This window comes from Thermobia domestica, chromosome 1 (assembly GCF_964235325.1).
Source record: "Thermobia domestica chromosome 1, izTheDome1.hap1.1, whole genome shotgun sequence".
Classification (NCBI taxonomy): domain Eukaryota; kingdom Metazoa; phylum Arthropoda; class Insecta; order Zygentoma; family Lepismatidae; genus Thermobia; species Thermobia domestica.
This window is the reverse complement of record NC_137454.1, coordinates 227612841-227628113: the sequence shown is the minus strand read 5'-3', so window position 1 is coordinate 227628113 and position 15273 is coordinate 227612841. Positions and strand designations below refer to the sequence as shown.

At 34.4% G+C, this 15273-nt stretch overlaps 1 protein-coding gene across 2 annotated transcripts in view; it reads right to left on the bottom strand.

Annotated features, from left to right (window-relative positions):
- Positions 1-2132: 2132 nt before the first annotated feature.
- Positions 2133-15273, bottom strand: part of LOC145694460 (phospholipase B1, membrane-associated-like) — a 98452-nt gene continuing 85311 nt past the window's right edge. Inside the window, exons 6-8 of one of the 2 annotated variants that reach the window (XM_081770752.1) lie at positions 14555-14631; positions 11755-11902; positions 2133-2604 (exon numbers count right to left, since the gene is read on the bottom strand). In XM_081770752.1, coding sequence (XP_081626878.1) covers positions 2393-2604; positions 11755-11902; positions 14555-14631 — 437 coding nt within the window. In that variant the 3' untranslated portion in view covers positions 2133-2392. Of the gene's footprint in view, positions 2605-11754; positions 11903-14554; positions 14713-15273 lie in introns of both variants that reach the window. The other variant, XM_081770743.1, reaches the window with a different exon arrangement.

The following is a 15273-nucleotide window of genomic DNA, read 5'->3' as shown; positions in this document are numbered from 1 at the left end:
TCCTTTCCAATTCGTATACTTATCTTAAGGGATGATTTGATATCGGAGTTTCAGACTTGAAGATTTCCTTTGCTCCTTTCCTTGAACTAATAAATAAATTTATTTCTTAAATAAACAAATAAATTGCTCGAATGCATTGCCCATGCTTGAATTATTAAAGCATGGGCAATTATCATTGTAGGCTGACGAGCATATTTTGTTCTAGTATTCCATTTTAAGAACAGGTAATGTTCCATATTAGGAGCAAGGTGTGCCTAATATGGGAAATTGAGTTTCTTTCAGTTTTGTAATATTGTAAAAGATCAGTAATATTGTATTAAACTTTCACACTTGTGTTTTGTTTTGTAAAGATATCACACGTATTATGATGTATAATATTTTTATTCTGGAATAAGCATTTCAGAGAAATAAAGAAGAAACAAAAAGTATTCCATTTTTGGTCCCTTTACCCTATTGTCTTTACACAAAGTTTCGTTGCAATTCTCCATGTCCTTTAGGTACTTCTGATATATAATTATTCGCACTTTTGATATTTTGTGTTCAAAGGTTTCGAGGGATCCGTGATCCATTCAACTATTTTTCAGGAAAATACGAAACTTATATTCCCTCATTTTACGTTTATTGTACAATTTGATTAACTTCGGTCCACTTCGTCTTGCCTCTCGTCACTTCGTCTTGCGTCAACTTGCAAAATTTTAGTTGGAGACTTTTGCCCCCTAAAACCATTTTACCGCAGAAAATAAGAACAGCGTGTTCGTTTATTTCATGTCTAGTATCTACCTGCCAAATTTTATTGGAATCGGAGAGTTACACTTGGGAAGGTTACACATAAGTAAAACTTGTGATTGTTTTTGAAACGTTTGTGTTGCGTGCCGAGCGAGTAAGAAGATTTTTAACAAATCTATTTCTTTGCAAATCGATCAACAATATTGATTTAATAGGGCGTCAATATTTTTTAAGGACGATGCGTCTTTTATTTATTTCCAGCAATATTTCTTTTGTCTTGCTCGTTCGTCGCCCTCTTGCTATCAGCGCTCGGGGCAATCGCCCACTTGTCCTCCAGTTTGCGGGCAACGTATTCGAGATTTAAACAAAATAGTTTAAAACAATTGACATTTTTTTATATATATATAAATGACGGTAAAACATTTTAAAACTTCTGCTGGTAACTTTCCGCTTTTATCATATGAGAGTAGCCTAAAGATGACCAACCCTGCTTGGAAAAGTATTTGACATCCCACACGATTAATATGTATGATAATATTTGAAACAACGTATTATAATAATATCCTGTAGAAAGTCACAAGTATTCTATTTACAAGCTAAAATAACATTTCTAATCCTTTTTCTTTTCGTCTTGTATATTACTATGTTGTGTCGTAGAATATTCTGACAGTTTTTTTAGTTATTTTTATCATTGCTTAATTCCTTGATTCATGTTGTTTCTTCTAGCTTCCGAAACGGTGACAAATTTCTCTATCTGCTAAACAGTACAAAGCGCATGCACGCAGCCAATGGTGATTACTGCTATCAACTGCGAAGTGAGAACTTCCGGCGGTCCAATGCTCCTTGATGTATATTAAACTATACGCTCGAGAAGTTATACTCCCGCGACTGTCGCGCACCTACCGATGAAACCCTGAACTGCAGTTATACAAAAAAGTTATTCTAGCACTATTGTGAGCACCAACGTTAATTTTCAAAGTTGATTTCTACATATTAATTTTGATGAGAGGAGACCATCTAACACGGTTTCCAACTGGACGACCATATAGTGTCGCCAATTCGACCAGATCGCCTGGTTGAATGCAAATCGCCATATAAGAATGTATATATATCTTAAAGTTTTTTCTGAAGTCAGAAATGAATTTCTGAAACAACGGAACTGTTCCATAAGATTGACTACTGTATTTCCGAGTCTTCTTTTGAAATCAAAAAGTTATAACTCAGTACGCGTATCTACGATCCGTTCAAGGATTTTAATTTCGGATTTTCTGATTTGTCTCACTTTGCATGCTCTATGGACACTTTTAAGATCATAAACTTCTTCTCATTTGTGTCGCAAGAGAAAAAAATGGTGTTTATTAACTAATAAAAATGTTACACTTATAATAATTATGTACAATGTTAGAGTAAAATATTTTATTAAACAGTAATATCATTTACAATGATTATGGGAATTAACATTGTTATCTACAATGATTACTTGAGATGGTGAAAAATATTAATATGGAGTTGGTATGTATTATGCACAATCAGTATGTTTTTATTAATTCATTTAAAGTATTAAAAAAAGACTAGAACTACTGTGATTTTTCTCATCATTATGATTACTTCCAAGTAAACTTTTCTTTCGTATAAATTATCTACAATTTTATTAATCTTGTTTTTGTTAATCCTCTTTCTCTATTTCATTATATTCTACAAAATTTGCATCTTCAGTTTCAACTTTTGTCTTGGTAGCAGCTCCTCCAGAATTTTTGTTTGTGTAAAAATATGGATTTTCTTTAGTTGGACACAAAAATCTACTGAATTCAGGTTGAACCCAGTGCTCTGTCTTCTTCCCAACAGGCTCCAGAAGGTTATTCCATAGTGAATTTGCAGCTAAAAATGTATAAAAAAGATGTTAATATATTATAATAAGAAATTTATGAAATATCGCTTTTGATGGTTTTGAAGTTAACGTATTTTCTAACTAATAAAAATTAAGTTTTCGAGGATAACTCCATGTAACCCTATAACTCTCGATTTTTAAAAGGTATTCTTGGATTTCATTATGAAAATTCAGAGGTTCATTGACATGGACAAAATGTCTGTGCGACATAGCGAGATCAAATATGGTTGAAGGTAGTTAATAGGTTACTTAAAAAAAAAAAACTTAAAAATAAGCAAACGGCAATTCATACTTAGGACTTGCTTTTGAATATTGTGACCGAGTGGAGTAAATTTATGACCATGATATGATATTCAATATTCCACGACATGTTCTTGCTGTTTGCTCATCCATCTTACAGATATCGGTATATAGAACTTACAACTTTCATCACTATAAATTTTTCACAGGGTTCCTTTGTATCTTTTGTAATGTTAAGATGTGCAAATAATCAAATTTAACTAACAAGTTCATAAAATATATCATTATGCTATGCAATAATACAACAAGTAAACTGTAAATTACATACACAAGAATAAGTCCGTAAATTAATTACAACCATACTAAAACACTTCTACACTGAGAAAAAAAATTGTAGGTGGCGTACTTAAAAAGATAGGTTACATGCGTAATTCCTGTAGTTTTTGGACTTAACGTACAGCAGACGTATAACTGAAAACGCATGTTTTATAATACTTTCTGTATAAGTGTTCCATCTATACGTATTTTCTGTATGAAACAATGTAGGCGGTCAGGATCTCACATACAAATAGATGTATATAACATATAGCTGACGAAGATAACATAAGTATATGCATGTGATATATTGAAAACTGTTAGATGTCAGACATCCTGCAACGGCATGATGTAACATCTAAGGGCAGTGCCTATGTAGCATACGGATAACGTATGCTCCGTACTGATTTCTATAGTGAGCAAGAGGATACCGTATATTTGTACAATATACCGCTGTCCGGAGAACGGATTTTTCTCTGTGTATGACGTATGAGCAACTAATGCTTTGTGAGGCCAGGCTACATGCACAAAACACATTCAGTAGCCTAAACAACTAGCTCACATACGTCATAGCCAGTGTAACCCATATAGAAGAATCACGGCCACAAACAGTTGTTTGATTATTTCCAAAATTGAGTACTGCGCCTTCTCGAAAAGTATTTTGAGGCTCATTCTATGTCTCTTGGAGGTGGCGTACTTAAAAAGATAGGGTACATGCGTAATTCCTGTAGTTTTTGGACTTAACGTACAGCAGACGTATAACTGAAAAGGCATGTTTTATAATACTTTCTGTATAAGTGTTCCATCTATATGTACTTTCCGTATGTAGGCAGTCAGGATCTCACATACAATGTAGGCGGTCAGGATCTCACATACAAATGGACGTGTATAACATATAGCTGACGAAGGTAACATAAGTATATGCATGTAATATACGGAAAACTGTTAGATGTCAGACATCCTGTAACGGCATGATGTAACGTATGTAGCATACAGATAACGTATGTTCGGTACTGATTTCTATAATAAGCAAGAGGATACCGTTGTCCGGGGAACAGATTTTTCTTTGTGTATATGTGATTTTTTCATACCTAATTTGCAAATGAAGAACTAGGCATGTTATTGAGATTTAGGCGGATGTTTATAAATTAGAACGAGACGGAGTCTTAATGTATTGATACTTGCTTCGGAAAGAGACTGACATCGAGATAAACACTTGTGAATCAAGTCAAGACCGAAACGAGACCAAACCAAGTCTCGGTCTTGCCTCGAACATTGACAATAAAAATACTGACATATCCGCTACTCAAAATTAGATGCGTTGTTACATTATATGTAAAATAGTGTAGCGATTGTTTTTGCATGACTGTAGTTATAGGCATATGAAGGGAGAAAAGTATTGGAGAGGAAAGCAAATACCAGTTTTTATCACTTGGTGTGTCGCAAGAATTTTAAAGGGCACAATATTTTGCATTGGAGTTCCAAGTATTTTAAAAGTTATCAAAGAACATGATGTCAACATATTCCGAAACTTAATTTTGTGAAGCAAATACCAAAGGTTTTCATTCCCAACATGATTCTCTAGCGAAAGACATATTTAGAGATTTCTTGTTCTTTTACTGCAACTATCCGTATAAGAAAAGGCGCAGACTTTTAATATGGAACTGGGGTAAAATATTTAAATCAGAATAGAGTAGGAGCAGATATATATATATAGATAGGCCAAAATCATAGAAAGAGAAAGAACATATGGTTAAACCAGGTAATTACTTAGAACTATCGAAATGCCAGAACTTTAATATATATATTCTTACAACTATAATATCACTTTAAATTAGAAACATATGGTGATGATAAAAACGAATTTTTATATGATTAAAAATAAATGAAAGTGCTAAAAAAAAGAATCTAAAAATTTAAACATTATTAACATTAAATATTAAACATAATTTAATTATTTATTTAATGTTCATCTTTAGTTCAGTTGTTATAGTTCAGAACAGATAAACGATAAAGAACTTACTTTATGAATTCAGTAGTTGTAGTTCAGAACAGATACATGATGAAGAACGTTATTTTCATTAAATTACAGATACGCTTTCCAGTCGAGACATTGCAAATGACCACGGGAAGTGCGAAGATACAACTTTACACTTCCATGACCTTGTAAGCCGTTGACTATGTACTAAGAGAAGATATGATTATTGGCCAACAGGTACCCAGTTGATAGAGGTTAAGGAATCCCAGAGCAATATTTGAGACAGGGTAAAATGTAAAAATACTATAAATTCTGTTCCATCAACTATCAGATATCGGGTTCTTCTATTTTTAGGTAGACGCCTTACCGGTTAAACCATTGTGAGTCTAATTGAGGAGTTTGGTTTAGCAACACACCTTTAAATATTTACCCTGTCTGTTCGTAAGTCGTTTCGTCTGTCCATCCGTTATCATCATCATAGTTATTCTGGCATCATTAGCAGATCACTTGCCACAAATGAGAAGCTTCCATGCTTCACGGTCTTACCTTATGATACAGTTCATTTCCAGCCAATATTCCAACCGGTTTATCTTCCTCTTTTCAATTACTTCTAAAATTGTTCCTTTCTCACCACCATTTCTGACACCCTCGCATTCGTTTTCTGCTGACCAACTAATTCTCTCCATTTTTCTCCACATTTACATTTCGAAAATTTCCAGTCGATCTTCGTCACTTTTGTGTAATGTCTATGTGGCTACTTCACGCAGTATAATATTTCACACGAAGCATTTTATTAATCTTTTTTCTCAATTCTTTATTCATGGTATCACAAAATAGACTTTTCTTCCTCTTAAAGACTTTTTTTTCGCCATTCCTATTCTCGTTTTCATTCCACGTTCGCACTTTATATATTCACTAATAATACTACTACTCAGATATTGAAAATTAGTCACCTGTTCTATTTTCTCCCCCCCTACTTCTACATATATTGAACACCTACCACTCCGTTCCAATCACCGAGGCTTTTGTCTTCCTAACATTTATTTTCATCTCATATTATTAACAGCCCTTCCTCAACTTTTCCAACATCTTATTAATTTTCTTTTAGATTCTGCAACAAGTGTCACGTCATCTGCAAACCGAATACACCTAATAACTGTATCTCCTACCGAAATGCCGTCTTGATTAGTAGGCTCTTATTCACTGTCTCCTGTAGATGAATATTGAATAATCTTGGTGAGATACAACATCGCTGTCGAAGTTCCCTTCCAATTAAAATCTATTTTGTCATTTCCTCCTCTATTCTAACATTTTCTTGTTCGTTCTATATAAGTTTTTTTTTTAAATGAATCTTTGATCATTCCATTCCAATCCAACCTTCTTTCGAACTGGGTCATTCCATATCAAGTTAACACACTGTTTTGTACTGACCCCTTCAGATTTTGATGATTTTTACGTCACGTGAAGATATCATAGCAAGATTGAAAAATACCAAATTTCAACCTTCTAGGTTAATTAGGTTTCGAAATATTATGGTTCGAAATTTCCAATTTTGGTCCAAAAATGGCATATATATTAGCTTTTTTAATTTCATATATATATATATATATATATCGGCTCCTAATTAACGTACCGAACTAAGACTTACATCATTGCAAAGCCGTTGTTTCAAACCTTTCTACATAAATAAATTAAAGGTATGTATTAAAAAGAAGTTCAAAAATGGACAATTTCGAATGGTGTTTCTTGAAAGAGGGCAATTAAAAAAATCGTATATGTAGTTTAGGATTTTATAAAGATACAGTCAAAATATAATGTTGGTATCATTATGGGATAGAGAGATACGGACTTCGAAGAAAATGGTGTGAATAAAGAAAATTATGTCTTACATAATTTGAATAGTGTTCACTGAACTTTCCTTGAACTGTAACATTTGGCAGTCATTCAAACTACTCAACTATAGCGCATCTATAAGCAGAGCCTAACTTCTAGATAAAGTCTTTTGAAGAGATGTATTTCTGAAAAGCTCAGGTAGTTGTTTTGACGTCATCTCCAGGAATCGGTAAACACGACCAGTAGGTGTCACTGGGCTTACTTTGCATAGAATGTCTCGTGAATGAATCCACAACACATCCACCTTTTTTGGATGAAGAAATGAAGGTGATGGTCCAGAAAGGTGCAAAATGCTGCCTTCACCTGGCCATCTTCTTGATTAGTAGTGATAACATGTCCGGACCACTAATTTCCTTCGTAAACTGTAGTCACATATCCATGATTTTCACTTAATGGAAGCGTTCTGGATGTCAGTAGCTAGTGTATGCTGGATGTTGAAGAAAAGGAGAGGGGATTAATCACTACATACGTTCTATCACGGGGTCACGGGGTACGGGGTACGGGGTACATACGTTCTATCACGGGGGTCTTCGTGTCCGTGAAATTCCTTGAATATCTTCGAAACGTTTTTTAAGAAATTCATCAGTCGCAGCATATTCTGAGTGAGTAACAAATATAAACTCAATTCCTGAGATACTCTTCTTTGCCCAATCATAAAGTTGTAATTGTTCCAAGATTTGATCTCAGAATGGGCGCTGGAGGCTTGCTTTTCTTGCCAGTCTTTTCACAGTGCCTCCTATTCTATCGCATAGATCTTTATCATAGGCTGTGGCAAAAAAAGTGCCACTCAGCCTGTAATCCGAAGTCTTGTTGGTGTAAGCATAAGTCTAAAAAGTTCTTAGGGTTTTTAGACTGTGCAGCTGAACCATCCAAAAAGTAGAAAATTTTCTCAGGAGCAGTATTGTTTGCTCCGAAAGAATTCCACAAGCTTTTTCTGAAAAGAGTAGAATGCCACAGTATTATGCTCAAGACAGTCAGATATTATAATCAAGTTATAGTGATCCTTTTTGTTACCTTTTTGGTGATAAATTACGAAGGGATGGACTGTAGCTTGGCTGGTATTCCAGTGAAATGATTGTGCCTCATCTTGTACAACAGCCATTATTTTCCGCGAAGTCACAAACAACAAATTTCACTTTCAGACTTTGTTTCATTTAACATGGCTGAAAAATAAAAGTTGTTGCTTTGCTATGAAGTCATGGTAAAGATCATTTAATTTTTGACAAAATAGCTCGATAAATTTTGATGATAACTTCTGAAGAGTTTCTAATGTACATCTATCAACAAACAACCATTGACGGAAAGTTACAGTTTCGATTAAGTTTTCCTCTAGGACGTCTTCCAGCAGAGTTTTGATAACTTCAGTTCCTGGGCAAGAAGAGCAAGATCCTACAGAACAGTCCTCAGACATAGGTTCACACGTGATGAGGTGTACGCAGTCCTTGTACGTTATGGAACTATTGAGTTGATTTTGATTTTAACGTCGCGTTCAGCAGTGAGGCTATATGAGTTATGGACCTCAAGTGAAATCTGAACTGCTTGAGCTCCCGCCGGGAATCGAACCCATTGTGGAACGATTGATGAGAATTCGTAACTTGGCATTTTCTATCTTTAACTTCACGTTTTGATGTGTCGTACAAAAGCAAATAGTGTCCATTGCATTAGCTCTAGCTAACACAACATTTTTGGGGCGAAGCTCTGCAAATTTGAAAAAGCCTATGTTCATTTAAGGAAACTGGTCTTTAAATAACTGATATACGTCCCGCAAATTACACAAAAGAAGTTTAGAAATCTTAACTTTTCCCCCACTGCTGTCTCTTGCTGAAAGACAGTCTTTTATGCATGGCATAATCCTAGAAATGTCACCAATTTGGTAGAATTCCTTGAAGGCATGGATCTTTTCCAGTGGAAGAACTTGACCCGGTTCCCTTCTATTATTTATATCTCGTGATCCCATCACGATCTCAAAATTATATTTTGACTGTATATAGAGGCCTAATTTACTCGTGAGATTTTATTCACAAATTTACAATTGCTCTTTTTCGAGAATAGTTGCCTACTGAATTTATACACATTTGGTACATGTGGCCGATCTGGTAGTGAACTACCTCCGACATAGCTCTATTACAAAACTTTTCTTCCACCACATTTTAAAATGAACTGAAATACAGTGTAATGTTTGATATATGTTTTCTGCAGACTAAAGAAAAATAAATTTCTATTTTACGTAGATTACAAATGGTAAGCAAATTCATGACAAACGAAAAGCTTAATAAACGTAAGTGCCTAAATATAATAAACGTAAGTGCCTTAACATAATCAACAATGTACTATGAGCTCTTAATTTTTATTTTTATTTTTATTTTTATTTTTATTTATTTCTTTTAGATGTTCTGCGAAGCCTGGTTTCTCCATTATTGTCTAAAAGTAGTTTTGCTTCACTGCAGACACTAAAACATACAACCATTTGGAATCATTCATTTCGTTAACTGCAAGAAAAAATATGATATATACATAGAGAATCTTATAAACTGTTACAAGAAACGGAACATCATATACGACTATTTAAAGTGGAGTTTGGATTACGTGAGATATCGAAGTTTGAATATAACCGTTTGTGGATATAACCCTGTACCATAGATGGCAAATTTGAGAAGTCAACTATAAGACTATGAAAAGTTAAGCTGATCATAAAGTTGTAGGAAGCCTGTGAAATAAAGTGTCAATTAAACTTGGAAAGATAAAACTGTAAGATACCATTTACTTATTTTGACATAAAACATATTTTTCCACTAATATTTATTAAAATAATGAACGTGATTTTCTGTGGTGGACAGAGAAATCAACGAAGATAGCTAATAAAAGAAAATTCGAAAAAAATAAGTACAATTTTGGTGCTACCTACTGTGCTATCTGGCGTGTAATATTTAATAACATTCAATCAACAAGCAGAGACTTCATATAATATTGAAATTGGTTTGTTACAATTTGCAATCCATTTTCAGTAACGAGACTATGTAACTTAAGATCTATTGCTTAAAGTGGGGTTCTCTTGTCTTCGGTGTGAGCTATCCCGGACTCAATTCCCGATGGAGACACTTGGTTAGAAAAGTTTAAAAGAATTTCTGAGGGCCATTTCCCTGAGTTTTCCTCATTAACATGAGGCAAATTCCGGGAAGGTACCTAATATAAAGGACCCGGACGCTTCCTTTTTCCCTATACAATTTTAATTTTAAATATTTTTTCGAGACTATTAACGAAATTGAGACTTGGCTCTGAAGACTGAGAGCAGATCAACACAAACACCTGTTGATCGAGACGAGACCAAAACGATGATTTTTGACACGAGACGAGGCCGAGACTGTATGCAGTCCCATGTCTTCTCCATATCATTTCTATGAAGAATCGTATAGTACAGAAAAATTACTGGATAGCAAGTAGGCCTCATTTCAGATCTATATAAATACCATATCTAAATATCATATACTTGTATATTGATAGTTCAATATTTTCTTAGAAGCTAATATAAACTTTTTCACAGCCCGGGGACAGTGACAGTATTTCTTATAATAATCAATCTTCAACAACGATTGATTCTGCCAGATTTAGCTGGCTTGACCGAGTGTTAAAAAGTCATTTAGGCGGGAATTCTATAAACTGATTTCACGGAACCCTATATCAGCTTAAGATTTAAGCGAAATGCCGTTAACCTTCCATTTTAGGCGATGAACCCAATATTAACATTTTCGGGTACAAGAAATCAAATCGAAATAGATTTAAAAAATGATTAAACTTATGTGGATGCGACATGTATAAGATCCATTCAGGAAAAAGGACATCAAAAACTTCAGTACCATCTCATGTGATGTATGGATTTGAGGAGAGAGAAAATTACAGCTATATTTCGACTTTGGGAAGGTATTTTAGAGCAAATTCGGCGAAGAATTTTTTTTTTTTGAATTGGTATGCTAAATATTGCCAAGAACTGACCTACTAGCTTGGAAATAAGAAGGCAATTCATCTAGCTTTCGACTTCATTCAAAGTCACATATGTGTACCTTCGGGTAAATCAGTTTCTAGGAAACCAAGGATTTTGCCTGATAATTTCCTTGAAATACAATTGAATCGCCTTCGTTTGGGTGAAAGAAAATGATTCAAAGAGGTCCCGACTGCAGGAAATGTTGCATTCATAAGAACGAGTTCTGGACATTTTATTCATGAAGGCTATCCTTTTCGGTTTTTGTTTAACGCTATCCAATGGAAAGAATATATACAAAATTTTCGGATGGGACAAATCAATTTGACTCGGTCTTGATATCGGTATAATAAAAGGGGGAAAAGAGCCTAGAGAACTCAGTAAACACGAGTCTGTGTCAATGTATATTCTGATACCAATAATTGCTATAGTTTTCAAATGCGAATGTTCTCCATGTATCTTCTTTCTTTCCTTAGAAAGAAAGAATATTTTTGAGAGTAAATAAATAATGTAAAAAATAATTGGTGAAAAATAAAGTGAATGATATAAAAATACCTAATTGTGAAGTTTTCATTAAACAACAAGAAGAGTTTTCTTAGATATTGATTCCAGAGATAGTTTATTTTTTTCATTTTTTAATGGATGTATGAAAGGTATATGTATTTTAAAGAAATGTACATGAGGAATTAATTTAAACAACAAAAATGACCAAAAAATGACAGAAATGTTGTCACTTACCTCGAGCATGTCCTTTCTGACTGTAATGGAAACAGTCAATCGCAAACACATTGTTTTCTGGTATTTCTGAGTTTGGAAACATCTGTTTCGGAAAAGGCTGAAGAACAACTGTGAAATCGTCTTTCACATCGTATCTCCCACTTTCAACCTAAAAAGAAAAGAGCCAAGCTTAATGGTTTATGAAAGAACCAAACTTTAGAAATACCAAAAAAGTGAAATATTTTACTAAGTTATGAACAAGTAGCAAATGTCACGTGTACATCACGCGGAGGTCTTTGATTTGTGTGGTGTGCTATTCCCACAATTTGTATTGAAAGTGAAAGTGGTAGTGGTACTTCCGTTTTTAGTAAAAAGGTTGGAGCGGAGATGGAAATTATTCTTGGAATGATTAATTGATTGCAGAAAACTGTTTCTCGCTATCTATGGCCGCTTTCGCTCTGTAACACCTTAACAAGGGAAGTGGGTGACTTCCGCCTCTTCTACGGTTTTAATCGAAAGTGTAAGAACAAAATGGTATCTGTTCTTAGGACGTTAAATTGATTTGTCCTAAGAATCGCTATCGCTATCGCTATCTAGTACCGATTTTGATCTTCCGGTTAAGGGTCTTCACTACAGCGAAATTAAACTATCGCTAATTTTAGAGTTTTTCTGTAATATCTTCAAAACAAATAAAAATATTCAAAAAGTTGAAACGTAGTGAACCAGACAATATCATTTTGCATGTGATATCTTTACCACAATTAATCTATCTGCTTTTGGTATGCCGCTATTTACAGAACCCGCAAAAAAATGCTAAATCTATCTACAGTTGCAAATGGAAATCAGATAGATGAGTTGTGATAACGGGATCACATGCAAAATCGTATTGTCTAGTTCACTACGTTTCTGCTTTTCGAATATTTTTATTTGTTTTGAAGATTTCACAGCAAAACTCTAAATTTCGCGGTAATTTAATTTCGCTGTAGTGAAGACCCTTAATCTATATCGCTTCCGGTTCGTATATGACTCCCATCCACGAACTCGATTCCTAACGGTGGACATTGTATATCCTGGCCACAATTTATTGTGATCTATCAGGTATTCTTGAGACTTTTTGTTTCCTGGGCATACGGACACGGATAAAGTAAATAGGCCTATATAAAGAAGTTTTGGTAAAACAAACTCGTGCGAGCAGTCACATTTCGATTTCTGGTAGAGGCACTCGGTCAGAAAGTGTAAAGGTTTTTTACATGCCAGCCAGTCTGAGTGAGGTTTTTCGGTGTTTTGCTCATTCACACCAGTCACATGTCCGGATGGTATCTAATATACAGGTCCCAGCCGCTTTCGTCCTTTCCTATCCGCGGATAGTGATTGCCGAGGGACGTCATCCTTCATACATGATGGGCCAACATGGCCACAGATGCCGAAAGTTCAGAAATCTAATTTCTAATCCTAAACCAAACTCCTTAAGAAATGAATTCCCTACCGTTACATCCCCCCCAAAAAATATGACTTAACTAAGACACAGATCATTTTTTTCTCATAATTTAGATGGACGGTTATCTGTGATATTAGTACTCATATATGGAGCTCTTAGTTCGATCCAGACCATGCAATAATGTGATAGGCAATACCGTTCATGGGTTTTGTAGGATTTTCTTTGTTTCGTCGACATTCACATTTCACTGATCACTTCATATATAATAATCATTTATTTTCTTCAATCATCTAACTCCGTTAGCCTAAAACTAAAACTTTAATTTCATTTTCACGTTGCGAACTGTGAATGGAATAAGATACCAGAAGACGTTAAAATAAACGCCTTAAATTCAGTCTTATACGTAAGTATAACAAACATTCAATACATATATAAAGCATCCTTCGAACCGGGAAACATTGAGCATCTTTGGGACATTGACTCTTAAAATAAAAAATAGTAAGTGAAAAATGTTATTAATAATATCTACTCTTATATCGATACAACTGTCGGATATTCAGACAGATTTATACTTCGGAAGAAAACCCAAGAATTATATCTAGACTGCGCGAGAGAAACAGTAAAAGTTAAAAAAGCACAGGTTTTCAGGAGGCGATTTTTTTTTATTTTACGAAGTATAAGTATAGATCACTTACACTAACAGTTCCAAGACGAGATTATTCACTTCACGTTTAGAATTGACTTATACCAAGTTAACCGGAGGTGGAACTCAAATCTTGACTTAGAGCGTTCACCTCTGGTGTTTGGGGTCCTCGGGTTCGATCCCAGTCCCCACCAAGTGAACTTTGTGGTGGACAAACACCGTGTGCGTGGGTTTCCTCGGGGTTCTCCCGTTTCCTCCCACTTTCTTCATTCCACCATTTTCATTCATTACTCATCATCACCGTCTCCTTTAGCCTAACTGCCATAACCGTGGGACGTAAAACTCAAAGATTTCATTTCATTTTTCAAATCTTGACTTATTTCAGAATATTTCTGGCTTATACTGTTTCTCCGCGCAGTCTAGATATATTAGAGGAAGAGAAGCAATAAGATATACGTGAAATTATATTCTATTTAAATGTTTTTCAAGGGATCTCAATAAAAAAAAAATAATTTTTTAAAAAAATTACTTTTAAAGTACACACGAAATTTCAGGTCTAAATCCAGTAGTTAGATCAGAGAGTTTAGTCGTTATTTATAATATACATAATTAATTACACATTAAAATGAATACTGACAAACTAAAATATTTAGTCGCTAACAGCAAATTGGTAACTGGGAACTTCGCAGCTTTGGTTTAAAGACTGAGAAATGTCTTTTCAAAATATTAACTATCCTTACCAATTCCTTTTCTGCCTGCCAATATTCCAGTTGAAGTTTGCTAGTGGCTTTAGCTTTCTCTTCATCGTTGTAGCCACCTAACAAACAAGAACATTCAACATTCTGAGTGACATAACATCTTGGAGGTATATTTTGAATATCTCTATATACTCTCACATCTGTAAGCAAGAATCATATTTTATTTTCTTGCTAGTCAAACTTGACATTTATTATTATAGTTTGAAAAGAATTGAATTTACTTTAACAATGAATATTGAATATATAGAACATAAAATATATACAATTTATTAATTTCTAGATACTTACATGGTGATTGGAACGAAGGGGTCTGTGTCAAATATAAAAGTAGGAGAGGAGAAAATAGAACAAGTGAATAGTTTTCGATACCTGGGTAGTATTCTTAGTAATGACATGAAATGCGAACGTGAAATAAAAGCAAGGATAGGAATGGCGAAAGAAGCCTTTAGGAGGAAGAAAAATTGTTTTGTGAGACCTTGAATGAAGAGTTGAAAAAAAAAGACTCATAAAATGCTTCGTGTGGAGTGTTGTACTGTATGTGGCGGAAACGTGGACATTAGGTAAAGGTGACGAAAATCGACTGGAAGCCTTCAAAATGTGGGTGTGGAGAAGAATGGAAAGAATTAGTTGGGTCGAGCGGAAAACGAATGAGAGAGTGTTAGAAATGGTGGGTGAGAAAAGAACACTTCTAGATATTATTA